Genomic DNA, 24900 nt, shown 5'->3' on the forward strand with positions numbered 1-24900 from the left:
AGAAAAACTGCCTGAAATATAGGCTGTAATTTGGAAACCTCAACCGCTCCTGCATGTCTGCTGATGTGTGTGTTACTGTGTGTGCGTGCAGCGCCCTGTTTAATTTGCGCCTACCTCTCTCTCTGTCTGAGTGTCACAGAGGGCAGCGTGTCTGAACCTTTTATTCCATCACTCTCTACTTCCTTCAACCCATTTTTTGATAGTCTCCCATCTCTGTCTCCTCTCCCTTTGCTTCAGTCGGTGAGACGATTACAGGTGTGTGTGTATGCTCCTCCTCTTTAATTACTAACTCTCTCTTTCTCTCTGCGCCATCACCAAACTTCCCCTACAAATAAATGCATGCATCTAAAGTGTGTGGGCCACATAACCATACCAGCTACTTTATTCTACAGGAGAAATACAGGTTTTGAGATGCAGAAGAAGGTGGAAATCATCATCACCTCAGGATCAGGTTTTCACCCTACACATGTTTTGAGTCCCCTGCAATTTATATGAAATAAAAAGCTCCCAGTTCCAACAAACATTCAGAATATGGCTTTAAAAAGACAAAGACCTATGGCAAATTAAAGGAAACATCTGAATAAATAAGTGGAGAAACAAAATAAATGCAGATGCTTCTATACAGGAGTTACATTTTCCATCTGGGGATCAAGATCCCGTTCAATGTAATGTAATCCTATGCAATCCTATGATGAATCATTTCTATGCTGATGGAAGTGGGGGCCTCCAAAATAACAGTGCCCCACTTCAGGTTGTTTTGAAATGAAAATGATGTGAATTATATGCCATAGCTTCCACAGTCACCAGCTCTCAACCCAACTGAACCATTGGATTGAACATCTGTGAAAAGCTGGTGTGGTGTTCACCCCTCCAGTAGAGTTCAAGACACTTGAAGAATCTTTGCCAAGAAGCACTGAAGCTTTAATTAACTTGCCACATCAATATGAGCTTTGCTATTATAGATATTATTGTAAGATATGGATTAAATTTGACTTCATGATAATCATTGGAACATTTGTATGTATTTATTTAATGGAGTGCCATGAGTGCTAATTATTTTATTTATAATTCACATACTGACATTCATTTGCTGTTTTCAGAGCCTTTATGCTTCATATCATGTCAGCTGATGTGATACCATCCGATTCTTTCAGTGATTCGTGAAATGAAAACATCAGATACACTCTGTTTTGCTTCCAAAGATGCACTAATTTTACAACTCCAGCAATCTTATTTGAACCTAATCTCTCTGGTTGCCTGCTCTTTTGCTTACCAGCTGGCTGACAGGTGGACAGCCACTCTTGACATGAGAGGATCTGCTCCACCCATAATCCTTAGCGTTCGCCTCCGCATCAGAAGGGAAATATGAGACTGAGGACAGTGAGGAAACAACTCAGACAGCCAATTGGAGCGCAGCACATCTGGAGGAATCTGTCTGTAGACCCAGCTGGCAGCACTATTGGAGACAGAGGAGAGAGGCAAGATGTTTGATTCAAAATGGCTGAATTATATACCCAACTGGTCTTTCCCTCTGGAACCTGCTTATTAAAAGAACAAATCCACGATTAAAGGAACAACTACCTTTGAAGGCAAAGATTTAGCTAGTCTCCACATTTGACTTTAACTGAAAGTTGAACTAAGAGATGACAGCAGTGAGAATGGGTTACCAGAGTCTCTGTCAGTACCATTTGCATACCATTTTTTCCCCAGGAGTACATTGAAATATTTATGAATGATTTAAGATTTAGTTCTTGAATCTGTCATGTCACATTTCTTAAAAGAAGAAGAAGCTGTATCAGCAACTTTAGCATATGCAGAGCTTTAATACGTGTAGGGTAACCTAGCTGTCAGTGATGAAAATCTTGACCTTGGGCACCATCCCATTCTTGAGGAAAGGATGAATGGTCCATGCAAACTGCAAAATTAAACTCAAGGAGCAGTTGGTGAAAAAAAAGAAAAAAACTTTTCATTATTTTGTTATTACTACAGGACTTGTATTCTGTCCTGCTCACAACCCATTGCTTTTAGAGTTAAACTGACTTTTTTCATATTGTATAATCTTCTAATAGATGCTTTAAAAATGATCTACAAATAGCAACAATTGATAAGGATAAAATAAAACTGTGTGTTTGACGTGGAAGGTTGTTGAATCAATAAGAAAAAAGGCTGATGATGTGGAGCTTTGCGGCCATCTTTGATTTCATACGCCGCCTGTCTATTCTCTCCAGCTACTTCAAGGCTTTAGCTCCTCTGCAAACATGAGAATGTAACTCTGCAGTGAGTGGGAGCTCTGCCATCTTTAAAACACGTTTCATCTCACTCACCCCTCCTCCCCTTCTGTCTCTGTCTTTCTGTCTCTGTCATTTGACTCAGGAAAGAGTTGAGGTGAAGTTGTCGGGAGTGTCCAACAATGACTTTTTTCTTGCACAGAGGGGGAGGGAATACAGCAGGCATGTCCATAGGCAGTAGGAAAAGAAGAGTTGTGCAGTTATTTGGGAGAGATTAATAGAGTGTAAGAGGGCAGAGCCAATATGTAACCTTTCTGAATCCTTTTCATATCCACCTGCAACATTTTACTTGGCAGATGCACTCCTTTACATATTTAATGTAACAGGCAAATGTATCTTGAGGAAATATAAAAAATAAGGCATGTCCTGCTGATTTAAGTTGCAATAAAAGCATTTTCCACACTTCCTGGCTTCCACATACTAGGAGAAAAGGAGGAAAATTATTTTTACCTTTCGTTCAACTTGACCAAATCCTGAACTCCAAGATAACCTACAACCTGCCCCCATTTCATCCATCTTGGCTACAGGGCTGCCCAATTTAACCTAAAAACACATATTTGTTTTAATGGTCTTTGCTTTCTGCTAGTTGTGAAAATGCATGTGTTTAGACATTGAGCACATCCCTGCTTTTGTCCATATAATGATTTAGGATTATGTGCTATGTATGTTATTCACTTAAATTGACAGGGAGTGTGTGAGGGCCACACTGAGTGATGTTAGAGTGGTAGTAGAGCAGATGACATGTCTGGTCATGTGGGCAGGTAAGAGCTGCTCAAAGAGAGAGAGAGAGAGAGAGAGAGAGAGAGAGAGAGAGAGGTTGGAATTAGATCTCTCCTTCACACCTGCCTATGTGTAAAGCTGCAGCAGTGTATGTTGTATATGTTGTACGTGACACACTTTACAAAGTAAATGTTCCAGTGAATTATTTTATTAGACTGTTCAGGAAATGATTGGTAGGCTACATATGTTCTGCACGTGAGTGGAAAAAATGAAGCATGACATAAAAATGGCTTGACTGCATTATGGATATATATTATATTCATATATTGCGCAAAATAAAAAGTTGAAACTAGAATGCCTTCCATAGCAGTAAAAAAAATAAGGCTGAAGTATCAGAATTGTTCAAAAAAATATATCCGTGCGTAAAAATGGCAGACTAAAAGTCCATGCTCCATTTGATCAAAAGGAATTCAACCGATATTCATACACTCTCCCTAAAATATTTTTTCCCTATGAAATCCAATGGAGAGAAGACCCAGGCCCTCCCGGTGCCAACTCATGCCCATCTATACGCACCAAACCGGGCATATTTTACGCGCAAATCTAAACTGTGCGCAAGGTTGAACGTCTCGCGCCCGTATCTCCCTGTATACTGACACTCCGGATTCACTTCAACCCGTAAAAGAAGGAAAAAAAGTAGGCCTTCTTCTCCCTTTTAAACCTCGACGCTGTCCACGTCCTCAAAAAGAATGGATCTAATTAAACGTTGCACTCGTCATCATCGCCAAAGTTTTGCCAAACGGTTTCTGGTGGAGAGGAGGCTGGGAGATGCAGGACCACATGACTGACTCCGAGCTGCAGAGGGATGGGAGTCAGATTGGGTTTCTCTTCTCTCATTGGCTGGTGGGCTGACTTTTGACACGCAGACCAGGGACCCTCCTGCCGTATAAATAGGCCTGATAGAACTTTATTATTCTAGCATCACGGCTGCAGGCTTCTGCTAAGTTTGGAGTTACTCTCGTCACCACAACTGTATGCCTGCTTGAAGGTGGTTTAAAAACAAGGGGCACAGCAGCACAAGGAGTCTGCATGTCCATTTAGACATGCTCAGCTTTGTGGATACCCGGATTCTGTTGCTGCTTGCAGTAACTTCATACCTAGCATCATGTCAATGTAAGTTTTAATATCTGCTCTTTTCTGTGATGGATATTTTTTTTCGTGGTCCCACTGCTTGAGGATCTTGCGCTTGGCTTTTGTTTGGGACTTACATCAAGGTCAACCTGAAGACAGCTCAAAGCACTGCTGAATAAAACTCTACGGATTGAGTTCGTGCTGAGGATTCTTCACTTTTTTTTCCAAGGATACAATAATTATCATTTGATTAGTTTCCGAGAGGGATAAGTCGCGCTCCTCAAAAAAAGTTGTGTGGCTTTGAAAGAGACGTGTAAAGTAGTTTGCCTAGAGTCTTTTCAAAGCATATAGTGCATGCAGAATGATCAAAATAGGATAAATGCGGGTTTTCTTTTAGTCATAGGATTAAAAGGTTTGGGGCGTTGGACACATTGTTCCATGCAGACGTCCAGGGAATGAAGCTTTATTATAGGAAATTACATTATCTCCCCCTGGTGGCCGTTTGTGCAAACATCCTCTTGGCACCAATTTTGATTTTCTCCTCCTTCAAAGGAGACAAATCTGTTTCTCAAAGCCAAAGTAAAAAATGTAGCTAAATTTTTAACATTAAACAGTATTACTAGATGTTGTTAAACTAAATAGCCTTTTCTATAACTTTATTGACAGTTAAAGTCTGCATAGTTTAATGTCAGTTCAGTCACAAAATATGTAATGAAAAGTTTTTTTAAAACTAAGGCTTTAAGCTTTTTGCAACGTTTTCAATATTAAAGTACCTTAAGTGGGGAGATGAAAAGTCTCACATCACTCCAAATGTCTTAGTGCGCCACCTTGTGGTCCAGATTTGACATGATGTTTTAAGAGTTCATGGGGAGGTCCCAGCTGGGCCAAACCCAGTCATATCAGCTGGTCCAGACTCAGAGAGGGCAGCTGACGTCCAGTTGCACTGATCTGTAATACCTGCAACCAGGTTTTGATACAAGATACAATCATCAGCCAAGTGAAGGATACAGTCATCAGATGATGATAAACAACACCTTTTAAACACATTTGGATGACAGAAATCAGTCTAATTGGGATCAAATTCATTCATTTTTAACAGCCCTGTGTGTCTTCATATTGCAGCATTAATATCAGATATCGCAGTGCTGTAGTTCTTATCTTTGCAGCAGCAGGACAACTATTCCTGTCCTGAGGGTATGAACTACCTGTTCAGGCCTGTCAGCAGTCACAGCTTTAATATAAGTCTGGAATGCTATATTGAACACTGAGATTCACATTCATTACAAAGTTAGACAGTTTGAAGTGTGCTGTGATTCACACACAGTGCAGAGATGGAGCCCAGCTATACTTTTGGTTGGGTTGAGACATGTCGTAGAGGAAGAAAGTTGTTAGTAGAAAAAAAAACAGTGTGGGGAAATTAATTGGTTTAGGCATGACAGAGGCATTTGCAACATTGTGACTCTGACACATTTTTATGCCCCAGATGTAGCTTAACACCCGCAGAAAACACATAAAAAGTCTACATTTCTATTTCACACTGAATATTCTTTAATTACTGTCATGTTCAGCCTTAGTTCTACATAATGGACATACTCCTTTTTCAGTCTACATTTTTCGAGACTTTTTTCTCATGCTGAGGAAAGAACAACACTTTCCTCTAACAAATAGGAAGAGGTTAACACATTGAAGAAGAATTTAAAAGGATGCAAATGACACTGTTTCTTTTTCAGATGACTGTTAAAAAAAATGCCTGATATGTTTTAACGGAGTATTCCCTTTTCTCTCCCCACCCTCCTCATCTCCCTCTTCCTCCTCCTCATCTCTCCAACGCCACAGACTCGGTTAGTACATATGCATGCAATTATGACAAGAATTTTCTTAAAAACAGCTGTACCTTCTCATTTTTGCCTTTTTGCCTTCCAAAACTTGTGAAACATCCCACTGAAAGAGGGCTTCTCTGTTCTTCTCGACCGTTTGAGCAATCTCATTGATGGCAGAGCATTTTCATTTAGGATTGTCAACCCCTGACCAAAGTTGTTTCTCTTGAGTTTTCTCGCTGCCTGTCCATGAATAGGTGAGGGTCCTATTGGCTAAAGATTGTGTCAATGAAAGCTAAAACTGCAGTGCTGAGGCACCCATGGGGCCTGGTACAAAGGATCCTTTCTGAGGATGGCAGTGAGGGGCAGAGGGGGATTTACTTATAACAGCTGGCTTTGGGTCAGTTTGCTCCTTCATTGGAATTTGAATTAAGGAAGGAAAACCTGGTCTCAGACCAGCAGTTAAAAGTTGAGATATACACTTTAGATTGAACAAAGAAAAGAAAAATATTTAACTAAAATGTTTTTGAGGCCCAACATCAAAGACCAAATAGTCCCTGATGATTGTTTCTTTGAATTATTCTGGTCATAATTGAGATTTCCCAAAATGAAATACAAGACAGAATGTTCGCAGCAGAATTTTAAAGGTTTAAAGGTGCAATACACACTGTGTTCCTATGGTAATATTTCATTGGATTAACAGTCTCTTATTGCTAAGAGGCTGTTGAGTCTGCTTTGGGACGCTTCATAGCATCTCTGTGGACATGTTGATCATTTATATCACATGCTCATTGCTCTGCTCTGTTTAAATCTTCATTCCTGTATCTGCATGAGCATGTTCCAGGTATCCTTGTAAAGGATACAACAATATTTTGCATGCGTTATTTGATTCAAAATGTTACCTCAGTATCATGCTTATGCAAAAGGAAGAAATATCTTTGATTATATTGAACTGATATTCAATGTAACCGAAATGTTAAATGACATGAAGAATCCCTGAAAAGACTAAATAAATAAATCTTACATTTATTTATCTTCTTTTCTATTTGGGGAACCCTCAAGGTGAGCACATAATGTCATTTTTATGTGTCATTTAGCACCTAGAGTGTGGCATATCAGACACGGAAAAGGTCAAAGGGAATCACTGAGATGTCTAGTCTAAACTGAAATGTGTTTAACTTGCTTTTCCAAGTTTGTTTGCATACACATTTTATAATTGCAAACCAGGTCATTTAAACACAATTCAAATGTGATTCTCACTTTGCCTTTAGTTATATTTACTATGGTTCAGATGAGAAAGAGTGGTCTGCTTTGCTTGAAGAATAGTTTGGAGCTGACAGATTGTTTAAGTCATTGAGCCATCTGCTCTGTGTTTTGGGCTGACTGAGTGATTTTTCTGCCGCAGGGTCCCAGAGGAGACAAAGGACCTCGAGGTGACAGGGTAAGCTGAAGTGAAACTGCTATTTTTGAAGCAACAAAGTTGTTAAAAGTGTAATTTAAGTGTTTAATGTGGTATGTTTATGAAGCATCTTTGGCACAATATTTGTTGACATCATTTGACCTCCTGACCTCAGTAGGCCACACCCCTTTGTTTACATCCCCAATTGTATTTACATTAACAATTGTAATGTGAATAGACGGATATGTCAGGATGGAACAGATACAACAGATGCTATTTGAAATATTGTGACCTGATTTATTTTAATACAATAGCTTTTTTTAAACAGAAACACAGTTTTTCTTTTTCTTTCTGACATTAAATCTACGCCCATCATGCAGTATATTACAAAAACATATTAACATATGCTACAACAGCTGCTTTATCTGTTTATCTGCATATCTACTGTGCAGTGTGCTTATTCATGTATTATCACAAGAAACAAGCCTTCCTGCTACTGCAGGGTTCACTTCGTGGCAGCATCCTTAGCCATCAGCAGCTGTTTTTTTCATTCAATCATTTTGTTTACTCACAATGTATCATCTTTGTTTTACAGGGTCCTCAAGGACCTAATGGAAGAGATGGCCAACCCGGACAACCTGGCCCCGCTGGCCCCCCTGGGCCCCCTGGACTCGGAGGAGTAAGTCTACTGATTGTATTTGCAAAATAACTAGCCTGGCTTCACAGTGTTTATCTCAAAAGCACTCCAAAACTTTGTATTGATTATTTTTGGTTGCCAGTATTGTTTATAATGCAAACTCAGATATCTTGTATGAATGACCCACATTCAGTACATTTAGGGATACCCATGAAACCCATAACTAATTTGTTTAATTACCCCTGTTGACCTTACTGCCTCATTAATGATGTCATAAACTTGTGACCTTTGACCTTTTGTCCTTTACTCATTTGACCCAATGGCCTTCATAAAAGATTAAACATGGTTGATACACAATCAGGCTACAAGTGTGAAAGCAAAATTGCTTTCAGGTCAAACCCTTAGAAATAATATAGGTAGCCTGCTTCCAACTTATGTTAAATAACTTTTTTTGCCAACAGGCACATATTTGTGTTAGATAATGATTTATTATATTTAATTATTGTATCATAACAGGTTTGTAGTATGCACAACTAACCAGTTACTTATTTGTACTGTTTAACAGAACTTTGCTGCTCAGTATGATGGTGTGAAAGCTCCTGATCCCGGCCCTGGACCTTCTGTAAGCACCCCTTCCTCTCTCTCATACACATGCATTTACCAAAGCATAATAAGACAAACACACGCATTCACCAAAGCATATAAGGCCATCACACACATTGCCCAACAGTACACTGATGCATGTCCATTTATAGCACTATTCACCAACATGTTCCAAGCTATAAGCTGTCAATTATTTTTGTTCATTTCTCTGAATTTTAAATCAAAGTCATTATTTATTGTTTTCTCCTTCTCAGGGTATGATGGGACCTAGAGGCCCACCTGGACCTCCTGGACCCCCTGTAAGTTGACTCTTTCACATAGTTGTATTATCTATATTGTATTGTCTGATCCATCAGCCATGAACTAAAAAAACAACCTGTTGTTGCACTTGTTACGCTGTCTACATCATGACTAATTGCTGTGCCTCTTATTCAACAGGGAGCTCAGGGACACACCGGACATGCTGGTGAGCCTGGAGAGCCCGGACAGACAGTAAGATTATCCTCTAAAATATTCACAATCATTCTAATTCTTAGAGCTGCAACAATTAGTTGATCAATCAGTTGGTCGCCATCTATGAAATGAATCCCCTACTGTTTTGATAATCGATCATTTGGAGTCATTCTTTAAGAGAAAATTGTCAAAATAAGTCCAGCTTCTCAAATATGAATATTTTCTGTAGTATAAACTATATATTTTAGTTCTGGACTGTAGATCAGGACAAAAAACAATTAAAGGATGTCATCTTGGCCTTTGAAAAACAGTGACTGACTTTTTTTAAGCATTTTTTGACAATTTATGGACCAAACAACTAATAAACTTTTCAAGAAAATAAGATGAATCAATAATGAAAATCATTGTTAGTTGCAGGCCTACAAATGATTATATTATATAATCTGTGAAATCTTATCAATGCTCTGATTTTCTTTCCAAGGGACCCCTCGGTGCTCGTGGACCCCCAGGAGCTCCTGGCAAAGCTGGAGAGGACGTACGTATATACATTTGTTTTTCTGCATAAGCACTTTTTAGGAGCTATTTTTGTTTTAAATGTTTCGTAAAGTCTTCTTGGGATTGTATTGAGTTGTTGATATAGAGTTTCACGTTAGTTCAGAGTCAAATGTTAAAGGCTATTTTTGTTGACTCACAGGGTAACAATGGCAGACCTGGCAAGCCCGGAGACAGAGGTACCCCCGGCCCTCAGGTAAGTGATTTTCACCAAAACACCAAATACAACCAGTGACATAATGTGAAGTGCTTAAAGTAGTAAATTAGTTGAACACAAAAGGTGAAGTATACCTTAGTAATGCTCTCTTTCTTTTGACTTCCAGGGTGCTCGTGGATTCCCCGGAACCCCTGGACTTCCTGGAATGAAGGGACACAGAGTGAGTGCTAATCTTTTCTGGCTTCTTTACCTGCTCTGTCCTGCTCACCTGAGTCCTGCTGGATTGAGCCAAGCATCTGAAACTGCAAAAGAAAATATTGGAGGAAGATAGACACACCTGTCCTTTATAAAAGTGGACGTTATATTTTGGAAGCTGTGTTCCACATAACGAAGGACACTGGGAGTCAATATGGACCCAACCTTCTTCTTCCTGTCTCCTGAGGAGCTAACTAGAAATACCGAAGTACTTTACTTTACTTTACTAAATATCTGTTGATTGGACTGACAGAAAGTAGCAAGCTTTACTGCTGTCATTTTTGATGCCACCTCATAGATGTGGCTAAGGTGTCTTCCATATAAACCAGAGCCAGAGGATAAACCTCCTGTGGAACTAGCTTTCCTTCATGTTTCCCATGAGAGTTTGAATGTCTCCTATCCTATATGTGTTCTTAACAGGGCTCAAAAAGATTATATTCTAGAATTTGGGTACATTGAACATAGATCCCTGTCTCCTCAACTGATCCTTAGCTTTCCTTTTTTGGCTTAGAGTGTGGCTCTAGGGCAGTACACCACAATTTTTTCTCCTTATCCCTCAATTCTAGATATTCTTGACTATTATCAATTATGTGATATCTTGTAGCCCTTTCCCTTGTAAACATCTTCCATCATTTCTTTCTGTCTGTGTTTTAGGGTTACACTGGTCTGGATGGACGCAAGGGAGAGCCTGGTGCTGCTGGCCTTAAGGTAAGAAAGGCACAATAACAAATTTTATCCCAGTTTATTGTAGTTATGTATTGCTTTTGAGTGAGTTTTGAATATCCCAGAGGAATAGATTACTTTTTGTTGCATGTTTTTTATCTGACCTATTAACTTATAACTTTGAGTCACTCATCACCCTAATCCACCTTCTCCTGCCTCTTTATAGGGTGAGCCTGGTGCACATGGAGCTGCTGGAAGCCCTGGACTTGCTGTAAGTTCTTGATCAAGCTCAAGCATCACCATTTATGCATGAAACATTAGCAATGTGTTTAGCAATCAGTTTCACATAGTTTATTACTGTTCCAACCAAATGTCAAGTTATGGCAATATAAACTATATAATATAATATACTACATATTCTTGCCTGTCATTTTTTATTCTCCATGAATTGTCACAAACATGTACAAGTTATCAGTCATGTTATTACTTCTGCTCATTCACCAGAATTCATCCTTTAGCCATTACATGATTGGAGTAAGGACATTTTTTCTGATCTCTCCTGCTTTCTGTTTATTTTCCCTTTAGGGAGCTCGTGGTTCTAATGGTGAGAGAGGTCGCGTTGGCCCTGCTGGCCCTGCTGGTGCTCGTGGTGCTGATGGCAATGTTGGACCCACTGGCGCCGCTGTAAGTATCAAACACTTTTTATATTATAAGATTAAAGCATTCTGTGAATAGGTAATAGTGTCATCAAGATACATATCCAGAAAGTACCTAAGGACAGGTGTCCTAAGTACCAAAAGAAAAAGTAATTAATGTCCCATTTTAGACATTTAATGTCCCATTTTAGACAAAAACTTTTTTTTTAAGCTTTGACCTGAATTTGAACTCTGACCTGTATGACAAGCATCCTGACATCATATCTGCTGCTCTTCTTCACAGGGACCCATTGGTGCTGCTGGTCCCCCAGGTTTCCCCGGTGGTCCCGGCCCCAAGGTAGGTCCTGTGGCATTTCCTCTCCTTTGACGATATTGCCTCCCACAGAGGTTCCTGTTTATGGTCGCAAAAGGAGACACTTCTAATTAATACACAGTATAAGCATCATTCAGAGGAATGTCCATGTCTTACTTACTAATCTTTTTGATGCATCATCTATCATTGTTCATCATACCAATAGTTTATTGTACCGTATAATATCCCCAAGGGAATAGTTTACACACAACAGCTCCAATTAATATTTCAACATTAAATACAGTACTGCTCACACTATGACACTAACAGCCACCAGGTATCAATGAGACAGTGTTTGATTATGGATGTGTTTGGTCTTTGACAGGGAGAGATTGGAGGTGCTGGAGCTACTGGCCCATCTGGACCTCAGGGATCTAGAGGAGAGCCCGGACCCAATGGTGCTGTTGGCCCCGTTGGTCCACCTGTAAGTACACAAATATGCTGCTGCCATGATTCCCATTGTCATTTTCTTGTCACTCATAACCAGGCCTGCAACAATTATTGGACACAAGAATGTTTTTTAGTTTGTGTTTAAATTCTCTTGATTTTCAAAAGACTGTTGTTCCTAGCAAGATCAGTCAATTTTTTCGACTGTCCATTAAATAAGTATTTAAGTTGCTGAAGTTCTGTAAACTTTGATATGTAATGTTATCAAATATTACATATAAGGTTTAAGATTACTTTTCAAAATAAGTTATCTTTGTATTCTTGTTTAATTTTAATTTGTTTTGATAAAATTCTCTGTTTTCTTGTCCTTTTTCCCTAGGGTAACCCTGGTAATAATGGCCTGAATGGAGCAAAGGGAGCTGCTGTAAGTATTCAAACAGTACCAGAATGTGTCAAAGGTCATCTAGGGTCACCTACAGGTTACAGCAATCATGCTACACACACCACACATAATAAGGTTGTTTCAGTTACAGGACACATTACTGATAGAACTGTGTTATCTATTTTTCTATATAGATTTATAAGAATATAATCTTTATTAAAAATGTATAATGGTAAATCCAAAACAAATGAATTAAGGGAAGAGATAAAATACAGACAATTTTTCAAGTTAAGCTGTTGAGTAATGCTCACCTGTCCAACATGGCTGTCATTTAGGGCCTCCCTGGTGTTGCTGGAGCTCCTGGCTTCCCTGGACCAAGAGGAGGACCTGGACCCCAGGGCCCTCAGGGTGCTGCTGGTGCCAGAGGTTTGGCTGTGAGTACTAGTGCACAAAAACATTCACAAAAACAAATGTACACACTTATTCATATAATGCATACACCATGATTAATAATTATTTGTGTTCAGTAATTGTCTGTTTATCTATTTTAGGGAGATCCAGGTGCTCAGGGTGTGAAGGGAGAGTCTGGTGCCAAAGGAGAGCCTGTGAGTTTTAATCATATCCCAATCATGTTCTTTATATTATATATATATGAAAATATATCAAACTGTTTCTGCGGATGTCTGGGTGGTGCCCTTTACCTTCTCTGTTGCCTTGCTCAGGGTAACGCTGGACCTCAGGGAGCCACTGGACCTCAGGGTGAGGAGGGCAAGAGAGGACCTACTGGTGAGCTTGGTGGCCCTGGACCCGTTGGAAACCGTGGAGCTAGAGTGAGTACCAGATCACTGCTTGTGATAGGTGGTGTTGTATCCATACAGATCAAAATCCATAGGCATGGATAACCTGCTAATGCTTGTGTGTGTCTTCTACAGGGTGCTCCTGGAAGCCGTGGTATGCCTGGTTCTGAGGGAAGAACTGGTCCCATTGTAAGTGTTCAATAAACAAATCTCATTCCACCAGCATGCAACATAGTCAGAAATATAGTATAATACAGTCAGCATTCAGTCATGTGATTAAACTTCCTCCTCATTTCTGTTCCACTTCTCACAGGGTATGCCTGGTGCCCGTGGCGCCACTGGCTCAGGTGGATCTCGTGGACCCCCTGGAGATGCTGGCCGTGCTGGTGAGCCTGGTGCTGCTGGTCTCAGGGTGAGTTCTCTGCTAAATTCTCTGCTAAATTTTGTTTTTGAATAGTATATAGGGATCTGAAGTCACAAAGAAGAGATGAGAAGGAGGATAGGCCTGTGGTCATTTGACATAGCTGTGTTTAAATAGTTCAGAGACATTGTGGTATAATGTCATGAGTATCACGTTATTGTCAGATGTGAACTAGTCTGTTTTATTTTTTTATTTAAAACCCTAGATTCCATAAAAGACAGCTGTAATCATCTCTAACTGGAGAGGTCAGATTAAACAGCACAATTTAATGACATTACATCTAAGACTGACCAATGTTTATTTTCTACAGGGTCTCCCAGGAAGCCCTGGAAGCTCTGGACCCCCAGGAAAGGAGGGACCTGCTGTGAGTAAACCTGAATTTTACAAATATTAATTTATTTCAATCACACGCACATAGTGCCATTGGTCTCAGTCATCTCTATGATCATGTTTGCTCTAATGAATACAATCAGCATCACTTCCTCCTCCTACTTCCTGTTTCACCCAGGGTCCTGCTGGACAAGATGGCCGCTCTGGCCCACCCGGCCCAACTGGACCCAGAGGCCAGCCTGGAAACATTGGCTTCCCAGGACCCAAAGGACCTTCTGTAAGTAAAAACAAGGCCACGACTGGACCAGGAAATGATCGTGTGAAATGATATAACATGTTTTTTATAATAACTTCATCATAACCTGTGCTTAAATTACCTCTTTTTACATCCTTCAGGGTGACGCTGGCAAGCCTGGAGATAAGGGAGCCACTGGCCCCACTGGACTGAGAGTAAGTCAAATGATACTCAACAATTTTTTCCTTTTTTCACTGATTCAAGATCTTGAAAAAGAAGAAAGGAAAGGTCTGTTGTCTGTTGTCATGACATGTCACCGTGTACCTGTCTCTGTTTTTAGGGACTTCCTGGAGCTGATGGCAACAATGGAGCCACTGGAGCTATGGGACCTGCTGTAAGAATGCTTGCATATATACACTTTGGTAGCATTAAATGTAGTAGAAGTTTCACATTTTTCTGACAAATACATAGAATATTCTCAATTCTGCTGCTATATCCATCAGTGTGTCTTTTTTAAAACAATGGTCTTCTCTCTTTTTCCCAACAGGGCGGCTCTGGTGAGAAAGGAGAACAGGGACCATCTGGAGCTCCTGGCTTCCAGGTTTGAATCCATCATCTATCTCTATATAAACGAGCAATTTAGACTGAATTTTAACTTCACTTTCCAGTTTAGTTTTACCCAGTACATGTTTTATTGTCCTTAAGGCCAGCATTTTGAACCAAGTTTGATGCACCAGTCATCAGTTCATTGTTAATAGAGCTAAGAAATAACCCCAAAAGTAACATGTTCACAAACAATGAACAAACTCTAATTCTACCTTTCACCTTTATTTCAGTGTACTTTTTTGGATAGCAGTATTTGCATAAATATTACTTTTGATTCCACTGGTGCTGATGTTGCAACTTGATATTTACAGGGTCTGCCTGGCCCCGCTGGACCTGGTGGAGAGGCTGGCAAGCCTGGAGACAGAGTAAGTAATACGGAATAACACGTGGAGCTTGACAACGTCAGCAGGCAAAAGCCCATGTCATATACAAACAAAGCAATAAATTGTAAAAGTCACACTACATCTCTAAGCAAACCATTCATGTATCACCTTTCAGGGTATCCCAGGAGACCAGGGAGCTGCTGGACCTGCTGGTGGCAAGGTACGTTCACCTGTCATAGCCTTTGTTTTCTGGAGCACACAGCTACTTATAGCACCTTCTTCATATTGCTAGATTCTATTGAATATTAACATTTTCAAATTTTAAGAAGCACTGTGTCTGTTTGTACCAAATGAGTCAAGGCCTATAGCTTCCAATGCTCTTTTATTTCCTAGTTTGCTTACAGTTGTATAACAAATCAAATTATTCCAATCAGAAAATTTCCCTTAGATTAATTTTGCATGTTTGTGATGAGGTATACATACAGACAATAGACCATCCACTGACTTACTCTGTGTGTTCTTCAAGGGAGAGCGTGGTAACCCTGGTGTTGCTGGAGCTGCTGGATCTCAGGGACCAATTGGACCCCGTGGACCCGCTGGAGCACCTGGTGCCGATGGTGGCAAGGTATGGTAGCTGGGGAAAAACCTATAAACAAAGGTTATAGATGATCTTCAGACATATAGACTGCACTGGAGAAAATGTTATCTGCAGAAGTTGACTAGTTCTTAATCAAATCTATATAAACGATTTTGTGCCTCACATACACACAGCTGTATTCTACAAAAGGGATCAGTAACATGCATAATAAGCCAGTGCCAGATCAATAGATATAGTAGTGTTTCAAAACCATCTGTGTTTTCAAAAATGAACCATAGTTTGCCTTGTCCGTTTCCAGGGAGAGCCTGGCGCTCTTGGAGCTGCTGGTGCTCCTGGACACCAGGGACCCGGTGGCATGCCTGGTGAGCGTGGAGGTGCTGGCACTCCCGGAGGAAAGGGAGAGAAGGTATGTGCAAAAAATATATCATCCAGAAAATTGGCAGGAGTCAGGAGTGACATGCAATAACAGTAGGTCAATTTTAAACGAAGGTGCTACCGCTACTTTCATTAACAGCTGTTAATGAAAATGAATATCCTCTCTACCATTTAGGGAGAGCCTGGACACAGAGGACCTGATGGCAATGGTGGAAGAGATGGTGCCCGTGTAAGTACATATTTCTTCTTTAAGCTGTTGATATTAAAATTGTAGCCATTCAGTAGTTCGATCACAACAACCAGACTCTTGATCTTAGCATCCTTTTTGTCTCTTTTTCTAGGGACTGCAAGGACCCAGTGGACCCCCTGGACCTACTGGAGCCAATGGTGATAAGGTATGTAGGTGACAGAAACCACCACAATGAAAGTGTTTAGGGTGACACTGTAACATCGAGAAATAGCACAGAACTTTATTGCAATTTAGAAATGGCTACCATCAACTTTATTCAACAAGATGGCAGACTGACTTCCATACCAGTGATGCCTCACAGTAGAAAACCATCAGTACTATATCCTATATCCAGTCCTAATCTAACTGAACATGGTCAGTCTATACGCTTAGACCTGTCACTGCTCTGAAGCAGCAATTGTGATAACCCACTAACAGTGTTGTACTATAGAGTACGTGAAGGTAGGACCTCAATACTGCCACCTGATGGCCAATGTATAATATTACATCACTGATTCACCCACATATATACTTATATTAATAAATGCATCAAACAAATAAACAACTTTGATACATGTTAAAATATTTTCTGCTTTCTGACATTTATATAAACAATGAATTACCATCTATAGTACTAAGTCAGCTGATTAAGTTTTCAGTTGAGGAAATATTATTAAATAATCAGATGGCAGCAATTTTTTGTTTATCTTTGTTGGTTCTACTGTTATTAGTATATTTGGCACAACTCATTAGAGTACATTCCATATCATGCTCAAGGGTTAGGGTTACTCATGCACATAAACATATCTACTCTGCTGACCCTCCATCACTTTTCTCCTTCAGGGTGAGAGTGGTTCCTTCGGACCCGCTGGCCCCGCTGGACCCCGTGGATCTCCTGTAAGTAGCTGCGGCTCCCTTTCCTCATATTAACAGATATCAGCTGCTCTACTATATTTACCCCAAATGATCTGTGGACATGAATATTGAACAAAATAACCCAATACAACACTTCAATGGCTTTTAAATCAGCCAGTTTCTAACCAACTACCTGTTTTCCACAGGGAGAGCGTGGAGAGGGTGGACCTGCTGGATCTGCTGGATTCGCTGGACCCCCTGTAAGCCAGCAGCCAATCACCTTGCAATATAATATACCATATTTACAACCTGTCCAAGCTACAGAATATCACCTAAATTTATATCAACACACAAATATTGCACATAAGCATATACAATTGCACGGATGTTGACCCAACCCTACTGCTTCCCCACCCTACAGGGTGCTGATGGTCAGCCCGGTGCAAGAGGAGAGCGTGGCCCTGCAGGAGGAAAGGGAGAAGTTGGCCCCTCTGGCCCTGCTGGACCCGCTGGACAGTCTGGACCTCCTGTTAGTATCTTTCACAGTGGACAAATGCACTTTTCATTGCAGCATAACTCTCTGAGATAACACGAGGATTGTTTTATTTTGTTTATTAATTCTGATGACGTTTTCCTCTGTTTATTTAGGGTGCTTCCGGCCCCTCTGGACCCACTGGTGCCCGTGGAGACAATGGCCCTCCTGTGAGTATTTAAATATACAAATAATTAATTCCTGATGACGCATCCATAAGTGCTGTATAAGAGATACACACTTACTTGAGCTGTCCAGGCATTATTAGCCCTTTAATACCAAGCAATCAACCAGCTACAAAATAACATGTAGTGGTTGGAAATGATAATCAAGACACCTTGAGAGCATCTAATCATTAGACTAAATCAGTAATGTGAGTTTTATTTTTTACCAAATGACAAATTCAAAGAAAGGGTATATTCATTTTTTTTATATGATTTCCACAACAAGCACTACAAAGACACTTTTTCCTGCATCTTGAGTTAACAAATTCGCCAATATGATGCTCATTTTGGCCCATCATTGTTGCAGATGTTCACCAGACTCATTACATAACCTTCATCCCTTTTGAACAGCGACATAGGTACCTTTTATTTTAGTCAAAATCTCAATCTAGGTAGTGAAATGGGACTTTCTTTGTTCTTTCTGAGCGTTTTTTCTTAGTTCAGTAAAGGAAATACTATGATCTTATCTCTGACACCCACTCACACATGCATAAACACACACACACCACACGTTCTCAATGATGGCTCCATAACCTTTGACTGTGTGTTTTTGATGTCAGGGTCTGACTGGTTTCCCTGGAGCTGCTGGCAGAGTTGGTGCTGCTGGTCCTGCTGTGAGTATTGATTTATATTTTAAATGATATGACTAATGTACAAACACACATTGAATTACAATAACTTTCACAGACCTCCACACTTATACTTTGTACTTTCTCACCCCACTTACACACTCAAATACACGTGCACACACACACACACACACACATATCTGACATTAACCCACTCTCTTCCTCCTCCCTCAGGGTATTGTTGGACCCCCTGGTCCTGCCGGTCTCGCTGGTAAGGATGGTCCCCGTGGTCTCCGTGGTGATTCAGGTCCTTCTGGTCCCTCTGGAGACCAGGGTATGGTTGGACCACCTGGTCCAGCTGGAGAGAAAGGACCCTCTGGAGAGGCTGGTCCCCCTGTAAGATATAGCCTAATTGTTTCCAGCTAAATCAAGTCAAATTTACTATTTACAGTTTATACAAACAACTGAGCTTATGTTTGTATTGTACCAATATAGACCTACAGATCTCCATTGTCAACTCATGTTGTGTGTGTATATTTAGGGTCCTGCTGGTATGGCTGGAATTCCTGGTAGCATTGGTCTTCAAGGATTCGTTGGTCTGCCTGGAGCTAGAGGAGATCGTGGTTCACCTGGTGGTGCTGGTGGAGCTGTAAGTACAAATAAATGTTGATGTTACCCCTAAAGGATTCACCTGTACTATAACCACCTCAGAACCATGTTATAAAAGCATTTCTAATTAATTTGAATCAATATAATCATTAGAATTGCCCCAAGTATGTATTGGCATTACATTTTATCAGTTCAAACAATCAATACAAATTTGTGAAATTACACTCATACTGAGCTGCATGCATGCAAAATTAACTGTATGCATCAATGAGAAATTATTTTCAAAAATGTATACATTACTTAATAATTACAGTCACATGACCGTTTGGTTTGCTGGTTCGAATTAAGATATGCACCTTTATTCAAGCGAAGATCACCCAAAAAGTAAAATAGATAAATAAATAAAAAATTACATATCAGTACATATTAGTTTAGGTACAGTTTAAAGTCTGAAGTCAGTGTGACTCAGTGATTCTCTCTTTATCTTTTCATAGGGAGAGGCTGGTAGAGTTGGACCCACTGGTGCTCCTGGAGCCCGTGGTCCTCCTGGCAACATTGGCCTGCCTGGTATGACTGGACCTCAGGGAGAGGCTGGACGTGAGGTAAGGATTTAACATGCCAATACGACGTGGTCCAGAAACCTATAATGATGACCTGTGAAGTATTCAAATATCTCACTTGAGTACAATAACTTGCTGTACAAAGTACGTTTTTTAAATTTAAAACTCCACAAAAGCTCCTCCATCAACTAATAACAACTTTGCCATTCACAGGGTAGCCCTGGTAATGATGGACCTCCTGGCCGTCCTGGTGTTGCTGGATTCAAGGTAATGTCCACTCTTATGCCTTAAAGCATGTGTGTTCACATAGTACACTCATACATACTCTGCTCTGACCTAAATGTACCCTTTTTCTCCATGCTTAGGGAGACCGTGGTGAGCCTGGATCCAGTGGAGCCATGGGACTTGCTGGAGCCCCTGGACCTGCTGGACCCAGTGGAGGTGCTGGCAGACCTGGAAACCGTGGAGAGTCTGTGAGTATCAACAGCAGCCCATTTTCATCACTGAAAAATAGCAACAGGACACAAAATTGCTAACATATATTTTGCTCATTCCAGTCTTTTATTATTTTTTATTTATTATTTTATTCTTGTCTTTCTTCATCTCTAGGGCCCCAGTGGACCTGCTGGAGCTGTTGGACCTGCCGGAGCTAGAGGTGGCGCTGTAAGTATAAATAAAAAGTGTAGTCATAACAACAGCACATAGAAAATTAAGTTGTTGACCAGCAAAAAATGTTTTGTACATGAAAATTGTATCCTGCGACATGATAGTCCTGGCAAAGTCCATATGTTTGTCTGTGTGTGTGTTGTAGGGACCTGCTGGACCCCGTGGTGAGAAGGGAGGTGCTGGAGACAAGGGAGAGAGAGGCATGAAGGGTCTGCGTGGACATCCTGGTCTGCAGGGAATGCCCGGACCTTCTGTGAGTGATGCACACATAATATACAACCACATGTGCTGATATTTTGACCTACAACACATATTGATATCATTTACATGGAGTCCAAATGTATCTTAGGATTGGCAGATGTATGTTAAAATTTTATTAACACTGTCACTACCATGTCATTTATTGATGCGGTTTCTCTCCTCTTAGGGGCCTGCTGGTGACACTGGACCCGCTGGTCTAAACGGACCTTCTGGACCTAGAGTAAGTGGAATCTTAATTACCCACAATACAACAGTGGTTAGGGTGGAGGCCCTAGCAAAACCATTGTGTCCCTATCCAAAACTTGAATTAGGAGAACTGAATCCAGGTAAGCAGGGCAGATTTATATCATATAAACAGAGGAGTTATCCAGGGATTTCCATTTTAATATGATTAATTACACTCATGCAAAGCCCATCCAGAATTTCCTGTTGAATCACTAAAGCACCACAAGTAGGGCATTCTCTATTTTGTAGTTATATAAATTATGCTTAGGTATAATACAGTATATATGATGATTTCCTCTTCAGGGCCCTGCTGGACCCCACGGACCCGCTGGTAAGGATGGCAGAGCTGGCGGTCATGGTACTATTGGCTCCCCTGGTGCTCGTGGACCCCCTGGATACGTTGGCCCCGCTGTAAGTACACTGTTTTCTGTTATTTTGTAAATTAGGAAGTTGAGCTCTGTTGTCTTTTCCATCAACTGTAACTGTATCAATCCCCTCTATTATCCATCTCAGGGTCCTCCTGGATCTCCTGGTCTGCCCGGACCTCCCGGTCCCGCCGGTGGTGGATACGATGTCTCTGGTGGTTACGATATGGAGTACAGAGCTGATCAGCCTGCCCTGAGAGCCAAGGACTACGAGGTTGATGCTACCATCAAGTCCCTCAACACTCAGATCGATAACCTTCTCACTCCTGAGGGATCCAGGAAGAACCCTGCCCGTACCTGCCGTGACATCAGACTTAGCCACCCTGAATGGAGCAGTGGTAAGATGAAAATTCATTTGATACAGTGCGACAAATATCCCCTAGCCTGTATTAAGAGCTATATTCTCTATATTCCATCATTTTGACTATCTGTTCTTTCCCTTGTAGGATTCTACTGGATTGACCCCAACCAGGGCTGCACCAATGATGCCATCAAGGTCTTCTGTGACTTCACCACCCGTGAGACCTGCATCTACGCCCACCCTGAGAGCATTGCCCGCAAGAACTGGTTCAGAAGCACCGAGGGCAAGAAGCACGTCTGGTTCGGAGAGACCATCAACGGTGGTACTGAGGTGAGCAACTACAGAGGGGAGGCATATTTGACTATTTGAAATAAATGGGGTTGTGACGCACCTATGTATAGAAGACTGAGGTAGTAACATCTGTTGTTTCCTCCCTGCAGTTTACCTACAACGATGAGACCCTCAGCCCCCAGAGCATGGCCACCCAGCTGGCCTTCATGCGTCTGCTGTCCAACCAGGCTAGTCAGAATGTCACCTACCACTGCAAGAACAGCGTTGCCTACATGGATGGTGAGAGCGGCAACCTGAAGAAGGCAGTGGTGCTCCAGGGCTCCAACGATGTGGAGCTGAGGGCAGAGGGCAACAGCCGCTTCACCTTCTCCGTGCTGGAGGACGGCTGCACTGTGAGTAGCTCTTTTGCTTTTGGCCATCTTTTATGTTAGTTTCATTGTCTCAGTTTAATTCTCAATCATGAGAGTGACAGCATACATCAGGGTAATATTAGCCTTTTGCCCAGCTGTGGCACCATTAACAGTAATGATAAGCAATGTGCATTGTCTCTGGTAGATTAACTGCTAAATAAATGCCATAGTGTCATCAGACAGAGCATATCTCTGTGTCAGAGCTGCATGATGTGAATTGTTTTGCCTCTATGCACTATTCTGAAATTCAGTCTCTCCTTTTCTTCGTCTACCCCTACAGAGACACACTGGTGAGTGGAGCAAGACAGTGATTGAGTACAGAACAAATAAACCATCTCGCCTGCCCATCCTCGACATTGCACCTTTGGACATTGGTGGAGCTGATCAGGAGTTTGGTTTGGACATTGGCCCAGTCTGTTTCAAATAAATAGACTCATGTTAAATTAACACCAAAAAAGAGAGAAAGAACGAAAAAAGAAATCTCTGCCCTTTCTGTGTTGTTTTTTTATACCGAATGCTGACTTCTCTCTGCGCATCCACTTGCTTAAGATGGGCAACTATCGGAGAGGACTGAATGGACTGAACGGAGCGTTTGTGCAATGCAAATTAATACAGCAACTCAAAGGGGACGAAGGAAAACACCTTGTTGTGGGACATCATGTCATCCTTTTGTAAAAAATAAAAGAAGTGTAATAAAAACGCTGAAAGTATGCATCACTTTGTGGTCTTTGTATATCTTCCAAAGAGGAGGTTTAAAACCACAATTTCCATGAAAATAAGGTTTAAACTACCTCATGCCTGTACTTAAAGAAAATACTATTGACAAAACCTGGGTCCACAACCGAGATGTTAAGACTTCTAATGCTTCAAGCTTTGTCCCGTATCGGAAGGTGCTCAGTTACTTGAAGCAGAGATATATGGTGCTAATATGCAGCTGTGGAGCAAACCACTTTTTACTGTATTACTTTGTATTGACATCTGAGGAGTCTTGCATACGTCCCCTGATACTCCCCCACTTTAAGCAGGTGGAACCTGATGTCTGTTTTTTTTTCTTTTTTTTTGGTTCTTTTTTTGTTTTGTCTAGGCGGTTTGTTATTTTTGTTTGTTTGTTTGTTTTGGTTTTTCTTTTGTTTTTGTTCAGGCTTTTTACTCTTCAAATCCAACACAGTGTTCATACTGACAGCACATATTTCATCCAATTCTGAACGGTTTTTAGGCGGCCTCTCTCTCTCTCAAAAAGTGACATCACAAAGTCTATTGTACCTATTTTGTATATGTGAGATGTTTAAATAAATTGTGAAAAGTTCTGAAATAAAGCATGTCCAATGTTCCAAAACACACTACTCAGTGACTTAAGTGCTTTCATGTTTTAATGACACCATTGAAGGTGTGTCACTGTATTTTGGTTCTAGTTCAGCTGATGATTTACACATCATCACTGACTTAAACATCTTCCTTTTATGGAAGCACAGCCATATCCTGATTTACCTTCCCCCCTCTTCTTGCTTTACAACAGTACATCCAATTTTAAATGTACAGTAAATTCCTGTGTACATTGTCCATGCCAATGTGTGATTACTAACGTGCATTGTTTCTTGTAAATATGCATCCTCTGATGTTGCCTTTCCTTGCATATTACAGCTTTTGCATCCAAATAAATTTCTGTGATTTGGATCAAGGCTTGAATTGCAGTGATACATGCACACAATTATTAGTTAGGTTCGTTATAGGAACATTACATTCCTGTGGATATCACTTGTTTTGTCACTTTCTCACAGATAAGAATCAGTGTGAGTTTAGTGTGTTGAAGGAACTGGAATATGCAGACTTTGTGGGAAAATGTCATTTAATTATACATCCACATAGAGGCAGACCTACTCAGGGTGAGTTGCGGCAAACGCAATAAAAGGTCACCTGCAATACTTCCTATAACCACTAGAGAGCAGCGTGACGTTTTTTTTTTTTTGTTTTGTTTTGTTTTATTTTTATTAGCAATACAACTTAAGGTGCCATATATACAGACTTTAGGGATTGTGAACCACTCTCCCCACCCAGATTTTCTCAGTCAGTCATCACAAGATGTATCTAGGTTCTATGGGTCCTCAAAATCTTTCATACCTAGAACCAATAATACTAAATCCACAGTTTGGACTTTAAATGGTATAGACAATAGGCTACAAACACACACTGCATTTTTCCTTTTTTTACATGAAATGTGTCTGTCATGCCCAGGTGAAGGAAAAAAAATCAAGCAGTGTGTAAATAATGTGACAACAGAGTGGAGAGTGAAATGGTACTTCAAAAAGTTTCCCAGCCATGTACAGAAGAGCCAGGGCATGGAGTATGTCGGAGGCATCCAAAGAAATGCCAGACATCTTTGATTGATTTAAAGGCCAAACCAAGATATGTGAGCAGCCCATGCACAGATTACATAGACTGCAATACAAAACCAAGTACAAGCATCTCAGTGAATAAACAACTCAACACATTATATGTTATTCAAACACACTAAAGTAGTTTATACGACTAAATAGTGCTAAAAAAGCTTAATAATTTAAATTTTAAATAGATGAAACAAAATTATTAAATCAAAGTAAATCAGTTAC

General features: G+C 40.6%; 1 protein-coding gene across 3 annotated transcripts; it reads left to right on the forward strand.

Moving 5' to 3' along the window:
- Nucleotides 1–4004: 4004 nt before the first annotated feature.
- col1a2 (collagen, type I, alpha 2) lies at nucleotides 4005–23006 on the forward strand. 3 transcript variants are annotated; one of them, XM_053334759.1, is made up of 50 exons: nucleotides 4005–4181; nucleotides 5362–5363; nucleotides 7362–7397; nucleotides 7951–8034; nucleotides 8558–8614; nucleotides 8850–8894; nucleotides 9034–9087; nucleotides 9530–9583; nucleotides 9743–9796; nucleotides 9924–9977; nucleotides 10667–10720; nucleotides 10902–10946; nucleotides 11261–11359; nucleotides 11615–11668; nucleotides 12009–12107; nucleotides 12450–12494; nucleotides 12788–12886; nucleotides 13004–13057; nucleotides 13175–13282; nucleotides 13385–13438; nucleotides 13563–13661; nucleotides 13981–14034; nucleotides 14179–14277; nucleotides 14397–14450; nucleotides 14576–14629; nucleotides 14783–14836; nucleotides 15153–15206; nucleotides 15340–15384; nucleotides 15691–15789; nucleotides 16061–16168; nucleotides 16313–16366; nucleotides 16479–16532; nucleotides 17210–17263; nucleotides 17428–17481; nucleotides 17643–17750; nucleotides 17870–17923; nucleotides 18538–18591; nucleotides 18781–18942; nucleotides 19088–19195; nucleotides 19650–19757; nucleotides 19929–19982; nucleotides 20081–20188; nucleotides 20325–20378; nucleotides 20527–20634; nucleotides 20809–20862; nucleotides 21171–21278; nucleotides 21381–21630; nucleotides 21739–21923; nucleotides 22034–22276; nucleotides 22575–23006. In XM_053334759.1, exons 1-50 carry the CDS (start codon nucleotides 4112–4114, stop codon nucleotides 22719–22721), a joined length of 4062 nt encoding a protein of 1353 aa, XP_053190734.1. In that variant the 5' UTR covers nucleotides 4005–4111; the 3' UTR covers nucleotides 22722–23006. The 3 variants fall into 3 exon arrangements, with proteins under 3 accessions (XP_053190734.1, XP_053190731.1, XP_053190733.1); XM_053334756.1 differs by lacking the exons at nucleotides 4005–4181; nucleotides 5362–5363 and having other exon boundaries at nucleotides 7308–7397; XM_053334758.1 differs by lacking the exons at nucleotides 4005–4181; nucleotides 5362–5363 and having other exon boundaries at nucleotides 7308–7397; nucleotides 19656–19757.
- Nucleotides 23007–24900: the final 1894 nt, after the last annotated feature.

Source organism: Scomber japonicus, chromosome 15, assembly GCF_027409825.1.
Source record: "Scomber japonicus isolate fScoJap1 chromosome 15, fScoJap1.pri, whole genome shotgun sequence".
NCBI lineage: Eukaryota > Metazoa > Chordata > Actinopteri > Scombriformes > Scombridae > Scomber > Scomber japonicus.

Excerpts from the sequence above, each read along its gene's own strand:
- col1a2 (XM_053334759.1), top strand. The coding sequence starts at position 4,112 with ATGCTCAGCTTTGTGGATACCCGGATTCTGTTGCTGCTTGCAGTAACT. Across the intron at positions 8,035-8,557 it reads GGCCCCCTGGACTCGGAGGA|AACTTTGCTGCTCAGTATGA; the intron begins GTAAGTCTACTG and ends ACTGTTTAACAG. Across the intron at positions 12,495-12,787 it reads ATGGAGCAAAGGGAGCTGCT|GGCCTCCCTGGTGTTGCTGG; the intron begins GTAAGTATTCAA and ends GCTGTCATTTAG.